The 17,279-nt window shown below is 41.4% G+C and overlaps 1 protein-coding gene across 3 annotated transcripts in view; it reads right to left on the bottom strand.

Moving 5' to 3' along the window:
* ELAVL4 (ELAV like RNA binding protein 4) overlaps positions 1-17,279 on the bottom strand; it is a 90,199-nt gene that overhangs the window by 37,299 nt on the left and 35,621 nt on the right. For 2 of the 3 annotated variants that reach the window (XM_005894716.3, XM_005894717.3), the window contains one exon: positions 12,236-12,476. In XM_005894716.3, coding sequence (XP_005894778.2) covers positions 12,236-12,476 — 241 coding nt within the window. Of the gene's footprint in view, positions 1-12,235; positions 12,477-17,279 lie in introns of those variants that run through there. The other variant, XM_005894712.3, reaches the window with a different exon arrangement.

The raw sequence follows: 17,279 nt of genomic DNA on the forward strand, positions 1-17,279 counted from the left end.
GGAGAAAAATCATTCATTATAGACCGGAATCCAAAATCTAATATTAAAGCACAAGTAGGATCTGTGGCATTGTAATTTGATCAGCTTGAGCATTAATAACAGTTACACGCTGATGTCTGAAAGAGGTAATCAGCTTTTGTTGAGATGTACGTAGATAACTGAACAAAACATCTGGACTAGAAAGCAAAGCTAGCTTATCACAGGGGTTTTAGTATTTATTTTACCCTCAGATCCCCTGCTTACAGTAGCCTACCTTCTGGGTGACCACAGTAATGTCCTGAATTGGTGTAGCTCTTTAACTACTTATGGACACATTAGCTCATCTGATGTCACAACAGATGGCAAGGTGGAAAGAGCCAGTGTCATTGCCATTTTATGCCCAGCATAAAATGAGGCATTGAGGTACTGAATGGCCCAGAGCTAGAGCTAGAATAAGAACCTGGTGACTCTTTCCAGTTCCTCATGCTGCCACTCATAAAAGCTGGTATGATTTTTAAATAATTCTCAGAAACCGTCCTGACATTTTCCAATACTGAACTAAAGGCTTTCATTTATAATCTTCCAGAGCCACTAAAACTGCTGTGCATTATTACTGTAGTTATCTCTGAGGCTTACCAGGATCATCCTACACAGCCACGTTCACGACTCAGGATGAAACAGCAGAATACAAGGAACCCTCTCTGTGAAGGTCTCCTGACCCAACTGGCCGCAGCATGTAGTCAGACAGACACAGGTACACAGCTTGGTCGCCTGCCAAGTGTGTGACTTCAGGTCAGTCATTTTAAACTTTCTGAGCCTCAGTTTTCTCATCTGAAAAACAGGGCCACCATTACCTCTTGCAGGCAAGACCAGGATTAAATGAGATAACACAGGGGCTGGCGTCTAGCAGTACTTAATAAATCTAAGTTCCCGTTCCATTCTTCGGCCTTCTCACACCCTGCGTCGTACTTGCTCCTTGGAATAACATGCTGAGGACTACACCAGAACAGAAATCCACTTTTACACTCCTCTCCACTCCTCTCCCTTTATCCATCTGCTGGCCCAGTTGGTAGAACCCTTGGAGAGAAGCGGGAAGGAGTTATGAGATAGAAGGGGCCCGTCCCATTTATTGCTTTAGTTTACAAGTGTCTTCATGTGGCATTTGGTTTGAACTCACAAGTACCGTTCAAAGAAGGTAAAGATTTATCTTTATATTGTACACTGAGAATGGAGGTCTAGGTGAATACAGACCTATGCAAGGGCATGCCCACTTCTACTAAGAGTGTGTGTGGGGGGAGGGGGGTTGTGGTACAGGAGTTTGACACCTGTCCCACCTTTGGTTAGTCCAATGCATTGCATCTGGTTTTCTTTTTTCTGGCATCTGGTGTTTTTGACCAGAAAGTATGTGAGTGTGTGTGTGTGTGTGTGTGTGTGTGTGTGTGTGTGTGTGTGTGTGTTGGGGACTGTAGAGCTCTTGGGTAGTGCTCATTTCTTTTGTAGTTAAAGGGTGGTCTGTCTCACTGGGAAGGCTCCGCTGACAGGTGAGGGCCACTGGGGAGAGAAAAGGCAGCTGAGGACTAATTGCAGCTTCCAGGGTCAGTACCTGGAAGTGAGGCTGACATTTGTTTCTCCTGTTTATTAACCAGCTCAGGGTCCTGGATGATGGGGAACTTGCCAGAACTCAGTGTAGGAACCCTCACCAGGGAGATGGGCACAGAGGTCTGATGTTTCTGCATGCCCAACCCTGGGATGTAAAGGGGACAGAGTGACTGTGGAGACTCAGAAGCCACCTGCATCTCAGTTCAGGGCAGCAGGCAAGGAAGCCTGCTTCAACTGTCTATACCTTTTATTAATGAAAACAGGGACTCCACTCAGGCAGCTTCTCTGTTGGCTGCCTGCCCCAGCCATAAAAAACAAGTCTATCAATCCAACATGGATTTAATTTGAAAAAAAGAAAACTCTATGTATGTGATTTCAGGCTTCATACCCCACCCTATAGGATAATTGGCAACAGTCTTCATGATCAGAGGCTCTAGTGAGTGTGGTGGGAAGGGAGCAGGGCTGGGAACCTGGTTACCACTTGAGAATGGGATCAAGGTTGTCATCATCCACGTTTCCTTGATGTAAAGAAAACTCAGACTAGGTGGTTTTGGGGAGGTGGTCTGTTACTTCTGAGATGAGTCATCTAGCCACAATTAATTTATGAACTTTCTCTCTGGTCTCCTTTTACCATTCTACTATTTCCCTTCTACCTTGTTTTTTTTTTTAAATCTATGGCTATTTAAATTTTAGCTCTTTTCTATCTCATAAGTCAATTCAAATTCTTTTTGGGTCAAATGGCATATAAATAAATAAGGCAGAAAGAGGAGGTAGGACAGGAAACAAGCAAAGAAAGGAAAAAAGAGGAAGAAAGGAAAATAAGAAGTCAAGAGTTTCTTCTTTGGGGTGCACTGGTCTTATCTGTAAAGTAAGTATAGACATTGCCGATATTGGGTACTTTAATAGGGTCAGAAGAGGTACTGAGTATAAAAACCTTTGCAAATAAACATGAAAGGCAAATATCAGGGGTTATTAAGTATACCTTTCACGGTCATACTACCAATAAAATTATTTAATCTGATTTAAGATGTTTGTGAAGAGAGGCGGCCATAGGAGTTAGAGTAATTACCCTAATTAGCTGTATTCCACTCAGTGTAGATTGGGCCCTGTCTCACTAGACATCCAACAACAAAACAAGGGCCAAGCAGAAAACCAAACTTATAAATCAGTGCGAAACTGAAGTTTTTGGAAAGAGACTCACTAGAGAACATGACTCTGACCTCAGTGAGAAAAACAGTAATTCCCAAATCACCATGAGAAGTCTGCCAAGTTGTCCACCTCCTGTGTTAGGTCAGGTTATTTATTGGCAAAGTAGAAGGAACACAGACTTTGGAGTCTGACAGACTTGGGTTCAAATCTCAGTTTCACAACTTATTAGCTGTGACCTTAGATAAATTACTTAACCACTCTGACCTTATTTCATCAACACAAAGTGAGTCCTAACTTTACCCCAAGGAGTAGTTCTGCCTGTTTTATTCACTATCCCTTGACGATGTCTCTGAAGCTTGGCTCAGCTGTTTTCTCTGTGTCTACTCATCTCGGATAATCTACTCTCTACCAAGTTCACGGCTCACTCCTATTTGACACTTGCTCTGAGAACCCCAGCCCACGGTGATCCTTTTCTCCTCTGAACACCCATAGCTGATGTTTTATTCATTTTCATTCAGCAACGGCAGAGTAGTAAGGTAACAGAAATACCATAGGCTTTGTATTCTCCAGTTGATTCTTTTTTTAAAAAAATAAATTTATTCATTTTAATTGGAGGCTAATTACTTTACAATATTGTAGTGCTTTTGCCATACATTGACATGAATCCACCATGGGTGTACATGTGTTCCCCATCCTGAACCCCCCTCCCACCTCTCTCCCCATCCCATCCCTCTGGGTCATCTCAGTGCACCAGCCCTGAGAACCCTGTGTCATGCATCGAACCTGGACTGGCGATCCATTTCACATATGATAATATACATGTTTCAATGCCATTCTCTCAAATCATCCCACCCTGGCCTTCTCCCACAGAATCCAAAAGACTGTTCTATACACCTGTGTCTCTCTTGTTGTCTCGCATATAGGGTTATCATTACTATCTTTCTAAATTCCATATATATGCATTAGTATGAACTGAATACTGTATTGATGTTCTTCTTTCTGGCTTACTTCACTCTGTATAATATGCTCCAGTTTCATCCACCTCATTAGAACTGATTCAAATGTATTCTTTTTAATGACTGAGTAATACTCTATTGTGTATATGTACCACAGCTTTCTTATCCATTCGTCTGCTGATGGACATCTAGGTTGCTTCCATGTCCTGGCTATTGTAAACAGTGCTGTGCAACTAACTGATTCTTATCCTTGGCTTTCTGATCTGTAAAATGGAGATAATACCATGGACCATGCATAACTGGTACAAAGCTTCAATGAGATAACATACATGATGTGTCTGACCGTTGCTGACACACAGTACTGTGTGCATGTGTGCTAAGTCACTTCAGTTGTATCCGACTCTTTGCGACCCTAAGGCTTTCCTGGTAGCTCAGCTGATAAAGAATCCGCCTGCAATGCAGGAGACCCTGGTTCAGTTCCTGGGTCAGGAAGATACCTGGAGAAGCGATAGGCTACCTACTCCCTGTATTCATGGGCTACCCTGGTGGCTCAGATGGTAAAGAATCTGCCTGCAATGTGCGAGACCTGGGTTCGATGCCTGGGTCAGGAAAATACCCTGGAGAAGGGCATGGAAACCCACTCCAGTTTTCTTGCCTGGAGCATCTCCATGGACAGAGGAGCCTAGTGGGCTACAGCCCATGGGGTCTCAAAGAATCAGACACGACTGAGCGACTAAGCACGGACCGTAACCTTCCAGGCTCCTGTGTTCATGGGATTCTCTAAGCAAGAATACTGGAGTGGGTTGCCATGCGCTCCTTGAGGGGATCTAGCGCCACCCGGGAAGGCCTGACACACAGTAGGTACCTCATCAAACCGCCAACTTCATTGTTCTGTTATGAATCCTTTTGTGCTCTCTTTCCAGTGAAATTAACAGCAAGGGTCAGGAAAAGCAAGTTTGGGCTTTGGTGAAAAACAAAACAAACATCCCCCGCCCAACCACTAGGCCCCTCCTGCACCGCCCTGCACCCCACTCCCCTGCCGCCAACGCACAGAAAACAGCAAATGTGGCACCACCTTTATGCGTCACATGGGCTCCCAGCCACTCCCAGACCTGCAGACTGCTGTAGGGCCCTGTAATTTGTCCTGACTTCCTCTACTCATTGGCCGTGCTAGCAGCAACATGCGGGCACAAACTACGTCTTATTCTCTTTAGCTTCCTCACAGACTCTGATACAGAATTTAAGAGAATAGAAGGAAAAGATATAACATTTATTTGGTCTGAGGGAGCAGACACTAAATAAATAAAGTTGGCTGATTGAAAAATCTTTCACAAATGTAAAAGCCTTATACAACTATATGGTCTCCATCTGAATTTTATCTTTTCTCCAAACTAGAAATATCTTCTCCCATCAAAGCTCAATTTTGGGACTGTAGGAAAAACAAAAAGGCAACTTAAAGATCTTTAGTTCTGACAAGGAATAAAAGGTAACAAAGTTCATCAGTTAAGAGCAGTACGGGGTGGGGTGGGGGAGAATGAAAAAAATCACCACTATCACAGCTCACAGAAGACAAGAAAAAATGATTTTCCCATTAACACATTTCAGAAAGCACTTTCCTCCTACCCTGAAGCTGATGAATTACATTTTTAGATAATGTATGGAAATTTCAGTTAGACATTACCTTCCTACTTAGTTCCTAGTCTCAATCAACCAGGTCATTCTATAGAGAAGGGGGGAAGAGAAGTGGAGAGAGAGAGAGAGAGAGAGTGTGTGTGTGTGTGTGTGTGTGTGTTGGGGGGAGGAGGGGTGGCTGAGTGAACAGGGAATTGGTCTTAGGAACCAAACAGCCAGTTAAAGTACAGAAATAGAAAATCCTTAAAATACTCAGTCCTGATTCACATCCCAGGTAAAAATCCCTTGAGACACCTCTCTTGGGATGTGAGAATATTTTCCTACGGTTATCTGAGTTCAGAAGCAGGACAGAACCATCTGATTTGGAAGGGAAGATGAAGGGAAAGATAGCCAGGGGGCAAAAGGAAACCATACCTGGTCTATAATCCTGCCTATTGCCGTCCTGGGGAAAAAATATGTTGAAAGAAACAGAATGTACCTGCACAAGCTCTAAGCCTCACAGCTCCACTCAATTGCCAACCTGTCCTAATTAGAAAGGATGGGAGGTCCCTGATTGCCCTTGATGGGTGTGTAAGAGGCACAATGATTATATGGTTCACGGTTTGCACTTAACGTTTTGGAGTTCTTTAAGTTCCCCTTAATAAAGCAGACCCCTATTCTCCTGTTTTGTAACCCCATTAGTCTGTCAAATCTTCTCCTTAACTAAAAATTTTCCATTCAACCCCCAACAATAATCAATCCTCTCCCCAAGTCAACAACTCAAATTTCTTTTACTCTTCTTTGTGGAATGTGTATAAAATGACTGCAGGGAGGTGATAAATAAAATAATAGATGCAAATCTGCCTGATTTTCCTCTGAATTCAGGAGGCACATTGCACTGTATCAAGTACATTTGCAAAATCAGCAGCAAAATATGCTGATAAATGCTACTATTTCCTCTACCCTTCCCATTGCTAACGCATAGCCCTCTGATGTGCATGTAGAAAAGTTCATTTAGCTAATCAATATCTTGGGATTTTCTTGGATCTGCATAATTGAGGCTGGGTTTTAAGTATGCTTAAACTTAAGGCGGCATCCATTTCAACACAGTGCTTGGAAGATAAAGAAAAGGAGAACACAGTGAGGGGTATCTTGTGAAGAGAGAATTTGAAGATAAGAACCACTCGAAGTCTATTCTTTCTGTTCAGGTAAGCAGTGACCTTACTGGTCACTGGTATTTTTTTTTTAATGCATATCATGCTATCTTCAGAGACAAAAGATTTTAAACTCTAATTATATTTTCCCTGTACTAAAAGTTTTCATTCCCTAGGTAATATAAATTGTGTTGGTTTGCAAGGGGGAGATGTCAGTTTAGTATTTTTAGGGAAACTGGCAGAGATAAACTATAATGGGACAACTCACAATTAGTCAGAGAGCCAAGAGTTCAAGTCCCAGCTCCCATACTTGGAAGCTAAGTCATCTTGGGTAAATGACTCAACTGCTCCTGAGCTCAAGTTTCTTGGACTGTAAAATGACTGTCTTGGGGATTACATGAAACTTCATTTATTGATCTCAGCCCAATGATCAGCACATAGTAAGCACTCAATAAACACTGGCTATGATTATGAATCTCCAAGAAGTCCCAATTTACTATTTAAATGAGCGACTATATTTAAAGCTTGTAATATAGTATCCAGAATACACAGAAAGCACACAAAAACATACAAAAGCTGCTGCTATTATTTTTATTTGTCTTTGCTGGATGCTGTCAGAAATTACATCAATAAACTTACCCCAGGGCTGAACTGACATTTCAGAAGTAAATTCAAAGCATTTTTGTACTTTAGGATTTTTTTTTTAGAGCTTTTTTATTGTTAATAATGTTATCTTAGAAGCAAAACAATTAAATTCCCACAATGTCCCTATTAGTCCAGTTCCTTGTAAATATATGAGGTAACATAAGGTAACCCACAACCCTCACTCGCCTCTCCCTCTTGAACCCAAGAGACTGTATCCTATGTAATACCTCTTGGCCTTGATGCTCTAACAGACACAGCTTCCTCCCAACCCCTAATCCCCAACCACCCACTGCTGTAGTCCAATCCTACCTCCTGAGAGGGAATTATTAGCACTTTCACAAATCTAAGAAAGAACAGAAGTTACCCAGTGTCACTGAATCAACACTGAGTTGGTTCCTTTAATTAGAGCTGTGATTCTACACACAAAGGCTGTGGCAAAGCATTCACCCTCATGCCTCCAGTAGTGAAGCATCTTTTTTGCCTTATTCTGCTCTTTCCACTAAATGATAATATTAATTACGCCAAAGTCATATATTATAAAGGAAGAATGAAAAGATGGATTAGAGGTGGGGTTTAGGAAATGTTGTCTTTGTCCATCAGGTGCAACTCTAACTGATAATGTTCTGTGTTTTGGCCCCAGGGCACAGCATGTGGGATCTTAGTTTCCTGGCCAGGAATTGAATGGACACCCCTTGCATTGGAAGCTCTGAATCTTAACCACTGGACTGTGAGGGAAGTCCCTGACTTAATGTTTTCATATGCTTAACTTCACTTGGCAGCACTTCAGTATGAGAGGACTGCGTCTGAGAGGCATGACCCGGCTTTACTTCCTTTGTCCAAAGCACAGAAGAATAAAAAAAGACTTTTGTTCTTAGATGGGAATTTTTGCTCCATTCCTTTTGCTTTTCTTCTGTCTACCTAAATCCTAACCCCATTCTTCAAATGCCACCTCAATAGCTCTAGCTAATGGAGACTTCACCTTTCCTCAACCACCCACAGTCCATATAGTCTATTTCATATACTGGTCACTCCATATATTCAGTTTTATAATGGATAATGTTCATTTTGGACCACCCCATCCTTAAACCCCCACTTCAGAGTTCTCATTTGCCTGAAATGGATAGAAAACTACTCTTAAAAACCATACTGCATGGGTACATGAAGAGTGATATCAAGTAAAAATATAACTCTTTTTTTATCACCATGATGCAAATAATCAGTCTAGATAGGCAGATCAAAACTCCTTGCTATCGTACACTGATTTATTTCTGGGGAATTTTCTTTGTTACTTTCCTCCCTCCTTTTTCTGTTCCTTTTCGAGAGGGGTGATAACAAGAGAGACAATTATAAAGATGCAATTTAGCATTCCAGCTGTGCTGGCTTTAAGATATACCATGAGCCACCTAACTATCCTGGTTCAGCCATATGTTTCCTCCCCTAAAATACTAATCATCTAGGAACCTGGATTCAGAAATGCAATCTCAAAGCCTGAAAAACAAAAAGGCAACAACAACAAAAAAGAACTTAATTCAATTATCCACAGTCCACCGGAATAACAGAATTTCTACCAGGGGTTTGGTGTTCTTTGCCTGAGTTCCTCGGTGGCACGAATCCTTGCAGGACACATGCCATCTTCCTTTCTCTCCAGGAGCAGAGGTGCAGGTGGATGGAGAAAAATAAAGAACATAGCTTCCAGAGCCTCCTTGTGTTCACAGATGCACACAAAAGCAACTTGCAACATATATTTTCTCTCCCCGGTACCTAGATTATCCTGATAAGTGTCCTTTCCCAATTGGAAAAAAGAAAATCTAATATCTCTGAGAAGATAAGTAACAGAGATGTCCAAAACCACTGTAAGGGAATCTTAAACCTGGCATTTTCAGTAAATTTGAGTCTCCACTGAAGGCTGAGTTATATCCCCAGAGGATGATAAATATTGTTATCTTTGCCTCTGGTTATACACAGGGGTCTTGTTTTAAGCCATGGTGCATTACGTAGACTTGGCAGAGTGGAGCAACTGCTGCTCAGAGGAATACGATGTTTCACTGGGTTATGGGGGAGGCTTAGCAGGCATCTTCAGGTAACACAGGCAGGGGCGTCGTCACATGCTTCCATGTAAGATCACGCTTTTGGAAACGGGGAGCGAATCCCAGCTCCATCACCTGCTAATAAACCGTGCTGCCACGGTAAGTTACTAAACCTCACTAAGCTTCTGCGTCTTCATCTAAGGAAATGGAGGTTGTTCTCAATGTTAAATAAAATAAGGTATGTTCAGTGTCCAGTAAGTACCTGGTCTAGAGTAAGTGCTTGATAAATAATAGCAAGTATGTTCTCGGCCGCATGACACTTAAGTCCATGCCCAAATTCAAATGGAGAATTCATTGACAGCCCACAGCAAGGAGTGAAGCCAGCCTACTGGCAACACCATTAACAGTTTCTGTTTCCCTCCTTCCCTCCTTCTTTCCTTCCCTCCCTCCCCACCCTCCTGTACTTTCAGAAGCCAGAACTTTCTAAGGAGATCGATTACATTCTCTTAGGGAGTGGTTAGGCTGGAAAATCTTAATCTTGAATTCTTATCTTTTTGCCACTTCCCACCCCCTAATCCTCCCACTGGGTATTTAGAACTCCCTGTAAACTTCACAGGATCGAGATGCATTGAGATCTGTAGGAGGTGTTGGAGGAAAAGGGGGGACTGGGATGTTAAAAATCAGGGCAACAAAAATACCTATGATGTCATTTACCCTGACTTCTGAACCACCACCAGCAGCCTTTTAACTTGGCAGGTGTGAAACCTCAGCCTCCCAGCCTGTGTTATCACTTAACCCCAAATGCAGGCCTCAGAGGGTCTTCCACTAGAGAGATCCCCACTCCGTCCCTGCCTCCCCACAGTCTCTCTCTCTCTCCTTCTCTGACTTTTAGCGTAGCCAATTAAACCTGAACAACGGGTGGATGGAGGAAATATGCTGCATCTATGGAATGGTACAGCAGGGACCAGTTTCACTGTTAATTTAAAATGCTAGAATTAATTAGGTAGTGTAAATGAAGAATTTAATAAGCACTCTTTACAGCCACAAGTTCTACTTTTATTAAACACTGCTACCAAATGAGGGCAAATATCTCTGGTCTTTCTATATTTCCCTGCCTCATTCCCATAAGTTCTCTGCAAATAAAATTCTTTTTCCCCCTGAATTAAAAAATGCATAATTATAAATTTATGCCTGAATTGTATTTCTGCCTTCAACCCATAAGCTTCTTCTTTAAGCTCAGATGCCACTGTATGTCTCTGCTTGTGCTGGAGAGGGTGCTAAACAAACCCAAGTTGACAATTTCGGTTTTGTATACCAAATTAAAGGCTGTCTTCGAAGCTGTCACTCCTATTCAAATCCACTCAGTGAACTACCAAATTAGCATTCTTTCAGTAAAGGAATCTGCTTGTTTAAACATGTGTCTTTAGAAAACAAAGAACAACACCATGAATCAGTACTTCTGAAAAATCTCACTACACTTCTAAAGGAACTCTTTTGAAAAGGTGCTTAATAATATTCACTAAGATAGCTGGCAGAGTCCCTATTTAGAAGGTAAGGCTATACCAAAAATACATTTTCCATACAGGAGTAGGAGGAAGAATCATATGGTTAACTGGTTTTAATTTGGTTTGAATTATCATCCTATTATATAAAGATTATTCAGGAATCTAAACATTGGCTTTCTGACAGCATAGGCAGTTCTGTCAAAGGATGGATGATCCAGGGCTCTGGGATAAGAACACCAAAGCCGTGGCCCTATTTGGAGACCTTGATAAAATTTCTCTGTTCTAGTCACTCTTCTTGAAACATACTAACTGTACTTATAATAATAATACCCTCCCCGTTACTGAGAGACTACTATGCAAGATGCATTGTGCTAGGCAGTATATATCCAATCTTCCATTTAGTCCTCACAAAAAATCCTTTAAGATAAGTATTATTTTCCAACTTTACAGAAGAGGAAATTAAGTTTGGTGAGTTATGTGATTTTTATATGTTGACAATTATTTGAGTTTTATGATTTTTCAAAATAATATATATAGGGGACAAATTGACAAGGGAATCAGAAGAATTGGAGAATATGGCTACATGCACACAAATACACTGTATTCTCTGATTTAAAAATCAAGATAACGTATTCAATATTTTAAAGTTTCCTTTTTCCTATATAGGCCAGCTGCTCTTCAGTTAAACTGTCCAGAGAGAGGGAAATAAAAGTCAACATTCAAAAATGATAAATACTCAAAGCTGAGTGTGAATGATTTTAGGAGGGGAGCGTCAAAGCATAGCAGCTTCACTGCCATCACGATGTAGTCCAATATTTTTCTAAGAAAACATTCTCACTTCCAGAAAGATTACAGGGAAACGACCCCCAGCCCCAGCCCCAAAGGATTATAGCGTCAGTATCTGGCAGACGCGAGGTCCTAATGAATGACTGTCAATTAGAAAAAAATCACAACCTAAAGCTTTCAAGTATTGAAGGGTAGGGCATTGTTTTACTTTCCAGTAAAAAGTCGCTGAATTCTCAAAGAGTATCTTCACAACAAACACATAACATAAAATTCCTTCATGTAGCATCTCCCTCCCATGACAGAGTAGATTTATTCCAGGATAATCTGCTCTCCTTAAGGCCTATTATTCCCAGGGACAATGGGCAGTTGTGACGACAATAGCCGCCTCTAAAACACTGTCTCGGACACATGGAAGAACACTGGACACACACGAACCAAACGTTTAAGAGGAAAGGGATAAACAGACAAAGACGAGTACGGGGTTGGGGGCAGAGGGCAGAACTGAGAACTAAAGAACAGAGTGTAGGGGTGGCTGATTAAGAATAAAAGAGGATACAACCAAAGGATTATTTCACATAAAGCAAAGCTGAGGAAGCTCCAAAATCTTTATCTGCTTCCTGGTCCTACCAGTCCGCAAAGCGGTTGCATGTAGTATTCACACACATATGCATTTGTGACTGTAACCATGCTATCCTTGAATGCAGGACACAAGCTGCAAACACTCAAAGCCACCACCACACACACGCACTCCTGCCAAAGTCTGCATTTCTGATGGAACAAGGTGGCTGTGAATCCCAAGCCTAGAATAGTGAAGAAGAGCGTACCTGTAATTTTGTCTCTCACGAGTTTGCAGGATTCTATTTCACCAATGCTCCCAAAGAGACTCCTGAATTCCTCCTGGGTCATATTCTGGGGTAAATAGTTGACTATGAGGTTGGTTTTGCTGTCATCTGTGGCTGCCCCTGTCTGCATGGGAGAAGGACAGTTTCTATTGTTGCTGGAGGGTCCATTGCTTGTATTGGATGTCGGGCCATTTGACACCTGAGGCTCCATGGTGCTAATTATCTAAATAAAAATAAAAATATTAAGCCTTTTGATATCTCAAAGACACAAAGTCTCTTTCAAGATTTGATTTTATTTTTTGTAAAGAAAGGGAACAAGATAAAGCAGGATGGAGCAAAAGAGATGAGGTTGTGAACACAGCCAATTTAGAAACATGTTTTTAACCAAAATGTTAAACTCCCCTTGCTATTTTTAGGCCAGCCCATAGATTTTGAACACAGACTAGAATGCAGTGGGAACTCTCCCATTATTTTGTTAATGAAAAGCTAATTCCTGTTTTCATTACACAATCACTCTCAGAAATGTATACTTAAGCCACACCAAATTATAATTAAAATGTAAAGTAATAATCATGATTAAAATTATAGTTCCATTAAAGCTGAAAAAGCTAAACATAGAGGGCTACGCTCACAAGATCAAATACAGTACCTGTTTATTAACTATCTCATAAAGTAAAATGACATTAAATTAAGTGGGGCTGTTTCATATGGGAAGGGTTTAGATTTTCACTGATGTTTAATAATGATCAAACTTTAGATTTCATAAAAGCACGCTGGGGAGCTACAAAGTTATCTAATGATGTTTCTCCCCAGCTACTCTGTTATTGTTTCTCCTGGACCTCAAATAAAATAAAAAAACATGAAGGAAAGTTCTCTCTAGGTCTCTACTTCAAGTCTAGTCCAGCCCCAGATGGTCCTTTCACACATTACTCAAAAAAAGACTTCTATGTATTTAAATAGTTACTTAAAGAAATATTTCCACGAATGTGTTAACTGTTTGAGGCAGCATGCATGGAATAAAGAGACAAGCCTCAGTCTCTATCCACAAGGAGCTTACAGTCCACAGAGGACATAGAAGGCAAAGGGCTGCAATTGGACAGTGGCCATGTAATGGAGGAGCAATCAAACCTGCTTAAAGGACAGGGGTACTCAGGGAAAGTCCCAAGAAGATGTTGTTAGAATTAGGTTTTACATGAAAAGTGGGTTTAAGCTCATGGAGCTGGTTCATGAAGATGCCTTGTATGGTATGACAAGCACTGAGAATCAGAAAACTGCAGAGCCAGAAAGAAGGCACTTCAGGCAATACAATTCAGTTCAAAACTCTCCTGTTGGAGATGAATTCCAGAGACATCCAGAGATTTCTTTGTCATCACAGGAAAGTGGGGCAGAGTCTAGGCCTGTACCCAGTTTTCCTGGCCCGAATGCAGTCCATCAGTCCTACTTTTCCATTCTATATGAGCTCCATCCCTTCCTCATCTTTACGGTGTTATTTCCATCTTCTGTGAAATTGAACATCAGCTCCTTGGAAATGGGATCATGCTCTGTCATTCCCTAGTTGTACAACTTTGGGTAAGGGACTTGAACTCTGAGAACCTTAGTGTTCCTCATTTGAAAGAGGAGAAGAACAATGCTGCCTGCTTTGCAAGGTGTTAAGAAGGATCTGGTGACAGAATATATGTAAAGTGCCTGAATAGTGGTGGGAACATAACCACAATCATTGATATCCATTAAAGTCATTCTAGGGCTTCCCCCCTGGTAGCTCAGCTGGTAAGGAATCCACCTGCAATGCAGGAGACCCTGGTTTGATTCCTGGGTGGGGAAGATGCCCTGGAGAAGGGATAGACTACCCATTCCAGTATTCTTGGGCTTCCCTGGTGGCACTGCAAGTTACCTGATGTGACTTCTCTCACTGACTCCCCACCAGAAAGGAGTGAGGCATATTCTAACATCCTCTGTGTTTTTTTATAGACAAGGAAACCCAAGCTTAGCAGATATCTGATTACTAGTAGCTTCCATTATTATTACTATTATTTGGCTGCTCTGAGAAATTTGGGAGATAAGCCTGTTTATCTAATACACATGTAGTAAACTGTACAAGTCTCAAGGGTACAACTCAAGGAATGTTTACAAAATGAACACAACTCACACTCAAGTAACCACCTTTCAGATCATGATACAGAAAATGACCAGCATTCCAGAAGACTTTCTTGTGTCCCCATCCTCATCATTCATACCACCCACCAAGGTAACCACTACTCTGATTTCTAATTCATAGACTTATTTTTTTTTTTGAATTTTATATACATGGAATCACACAAAATGTACCCTTTTATGTCTTTTCACATATTATGTCTGAGTGTCTTTCATGTTTTGAAATATAGAGGTAGACTGTTCTTCTCCATGTCTGGAGAAAATTGCATTGTATTAAAATATTATGTTTTATGTATCTCTTTTACTTTGAAGAACACTGGGTTATTTTTAGTTTGTTTGTTTTTTTTTAACTATTATAGATAATGCTGCTATGAGCATTACATACACATCCTATGGTGTACATACACATTTCTGTTGGGAATATTCTTTGGAGTCTATTTTGGGGTTCAGGGGTATTTCTGCTTTAGTAGGTACTGTCTATAGTTTTTCTAAATAGATGTACCAACCGACTCTCCCACTAGCAGAATATGAAAGTTCTAGTTGCTGCTCATCCTCATCAATGTCCAGAGGCTGTTTTTTTGTTGTTGCTGTTTTTGTTTTGTTTTGCTCTTTGCTTATTTGCTCATCTGAAACATAGTGGTATAGTAAGAAGGGAATAAGTTTTAGAGTTTTAGCTGACTTAAAACTCTAGTTCTACTACTTATTAGCTCCATGATCTCAGGCACTTGGGTTCTTGGGCCTGTTTTCTCTTTATAAACCAGAATAACACCACTGTGCAGGGTTATTTATGTACGTAAGATGCCTAGAACATAAAGTGGCTAGAAGCATCGTAACTATTACTCCTCATTATGCCCTACATGGATAAGCTTTGCTCTAATTGCTTCTTCTTCTGATAATCACAACTGGGAACTGAAACCAAAAGAAAGAAAATAAGTCTCAAGAGGAATCAGGGAAACAAGGCAGATGGAGGAAGGTGGGAAGCGTCTAAGATTCTTTGCCATCACGTAGGTAACTAAGTGGCTTCACTTATCACATCAAAACTTTCAGGACAACTGTGGGATTGTGTTAGGCTGGTCCAGAGAGCAAGGAGAAAGTAAAGGGCTCTGTAGAGGAATCTTAAATCAAGCTCTCCTCAGCACTGATTAACAACAACAACAAAAAAAATGCACCCAGTAACTCCTATGCAGATACTCTGCCCTTGAGGCAAGGGTCCAGGAAAGAATCAGGGCGTTGTGCCCAGGGGAGGGGTCATGCTAATGGAGATGATGTTTTAGAACATCATCACAACTCCTGGCTGGGAGGTAGGTTTCTGCTCTGCCAAGCCATCGGCCTCCTGGGTCTGTGCAGTGCCTCCCTTTGCTGTCTTGTCTCACTGCTTCACTGAGTCAGGTGTCCAGGCAACAAACCTAAGGAGCACCACCAACTCACCAAGGAACATGAAAAACAGAATTTATCCAGTTCAGGAGGCTCGGCCAGCAGAACCACAGAGCTGCCCAACAGCTACATTTTGATTTAGTGGCAAAAAAATCAGTCCCACAATCTACAGAACGCCTTCCCTGCACCACTACGGTTCCTACTCAAACACCTGAGAAATATCCTGCAGTAAGGCAGCATTTAGAGTATCAGTGATGGAGCAGGACAAATGTAAGTCATACCCAGGCACGCTGAGATGCTGTGGGACCAAGACTGTAACAGGTCATCTGACAGCTGTGTTCATTCTTAATTCACTGGATGCTTGACTCACAGACACATGTCGTGAAAGCCAGTACTTGTCCCTGTGAATATTTCACAGGTCTCCCTGCTCCAGAAAGGCCTAGGAAGTATCAGGTCTGCAGCAAAGAAATTTCAGTTCCCCAGTAAGCCTTCTGGATCTCCTTACATCCTGTGTGGATTTCCTAATTTATGTTGACTCCTGGAGCTGAGCCCCATCTGTGCATCAGACAATCCTACCCTAACTGGGGTCCAAACCTCTGAAAATGAACCATGAAATACAATGTTCAGTACTGAGCTCCTTTCATCGAACAAACCTATAAATCAGGTCAAGTCATTCCCGTCTCGTGGAGATGGAGCTCTCTTTACTCTGCACACACACTGCACAGTTATCCTTTTGTGGACTCAGAAGGAACTGAGGGAAATATACATATGCACACACACAGAGTTTTCTCAATAAAAGCGTACAGTTTTAAAGCTGAGAAACATTTGCAAATGTGTTAATATACATTGTGTAATAAGACCCCTTGCTGGTCTTAATGACGCATCCCAGGATGCAAGACAGGCTTAAAAAAAGAATCAGAAATGTAAAATGTCAGACTGAAAACTGACACACAAGAGAACCAAGAGCGTTACTTGGAAAATAAGAGAAGCTGCGAGGATGTAAATGTATGGAGTATGAAACTACGGCATTTTAAGGTCACATGCTAGACCTTACAGAGAGGACACCTGCAATCTCAACTTGGGAAAAAGACCAGAGGTAAACATGTGTGTTCGTGGGAAGCTATCCTCCAATAAATTCAGAAGCTGGCTTGGCGAAATCAGAATGCTTGCTTCCCCAGGGTAACACCTTTGATATTCTAATAGCACAATTTTCACTGCAAGTAAATATATCAGTTACTTAAGTGTGCATATGTACTTTAATGAAGGATTCTGTGTGGGTCTCACAGCCAACTTCGTAGCTGACCAGGTTCCAACCCCCTGACTCGCCTTCCTTCTCTCTTCTGAACAGCAATTAAGAACAGAATTACAGTCAGCATCCAGAAGAGAGCCTTGAGGAGGTTCAGTTGACTTCAAACTCTAATGGTTACACAAAGCACTGCATTAAATCTTTTATGTTCCCATGATGTATTTTAAGAAACATTATACAGGCAGAAAATTTCAG

This window comes from Bos mutus, chromosome 3, assembly GCF_027580195.1.
Source record: "Bos mutus isolate GX-2022 chromosome 3, NWIPB_WYAK_1.1, whole genome shotgun sequence".
NCBI lineage: Eukaryota > Metazoa > Chordata > Mammalia > Artiodactyla > Bovidae > Bos > Bos mutus.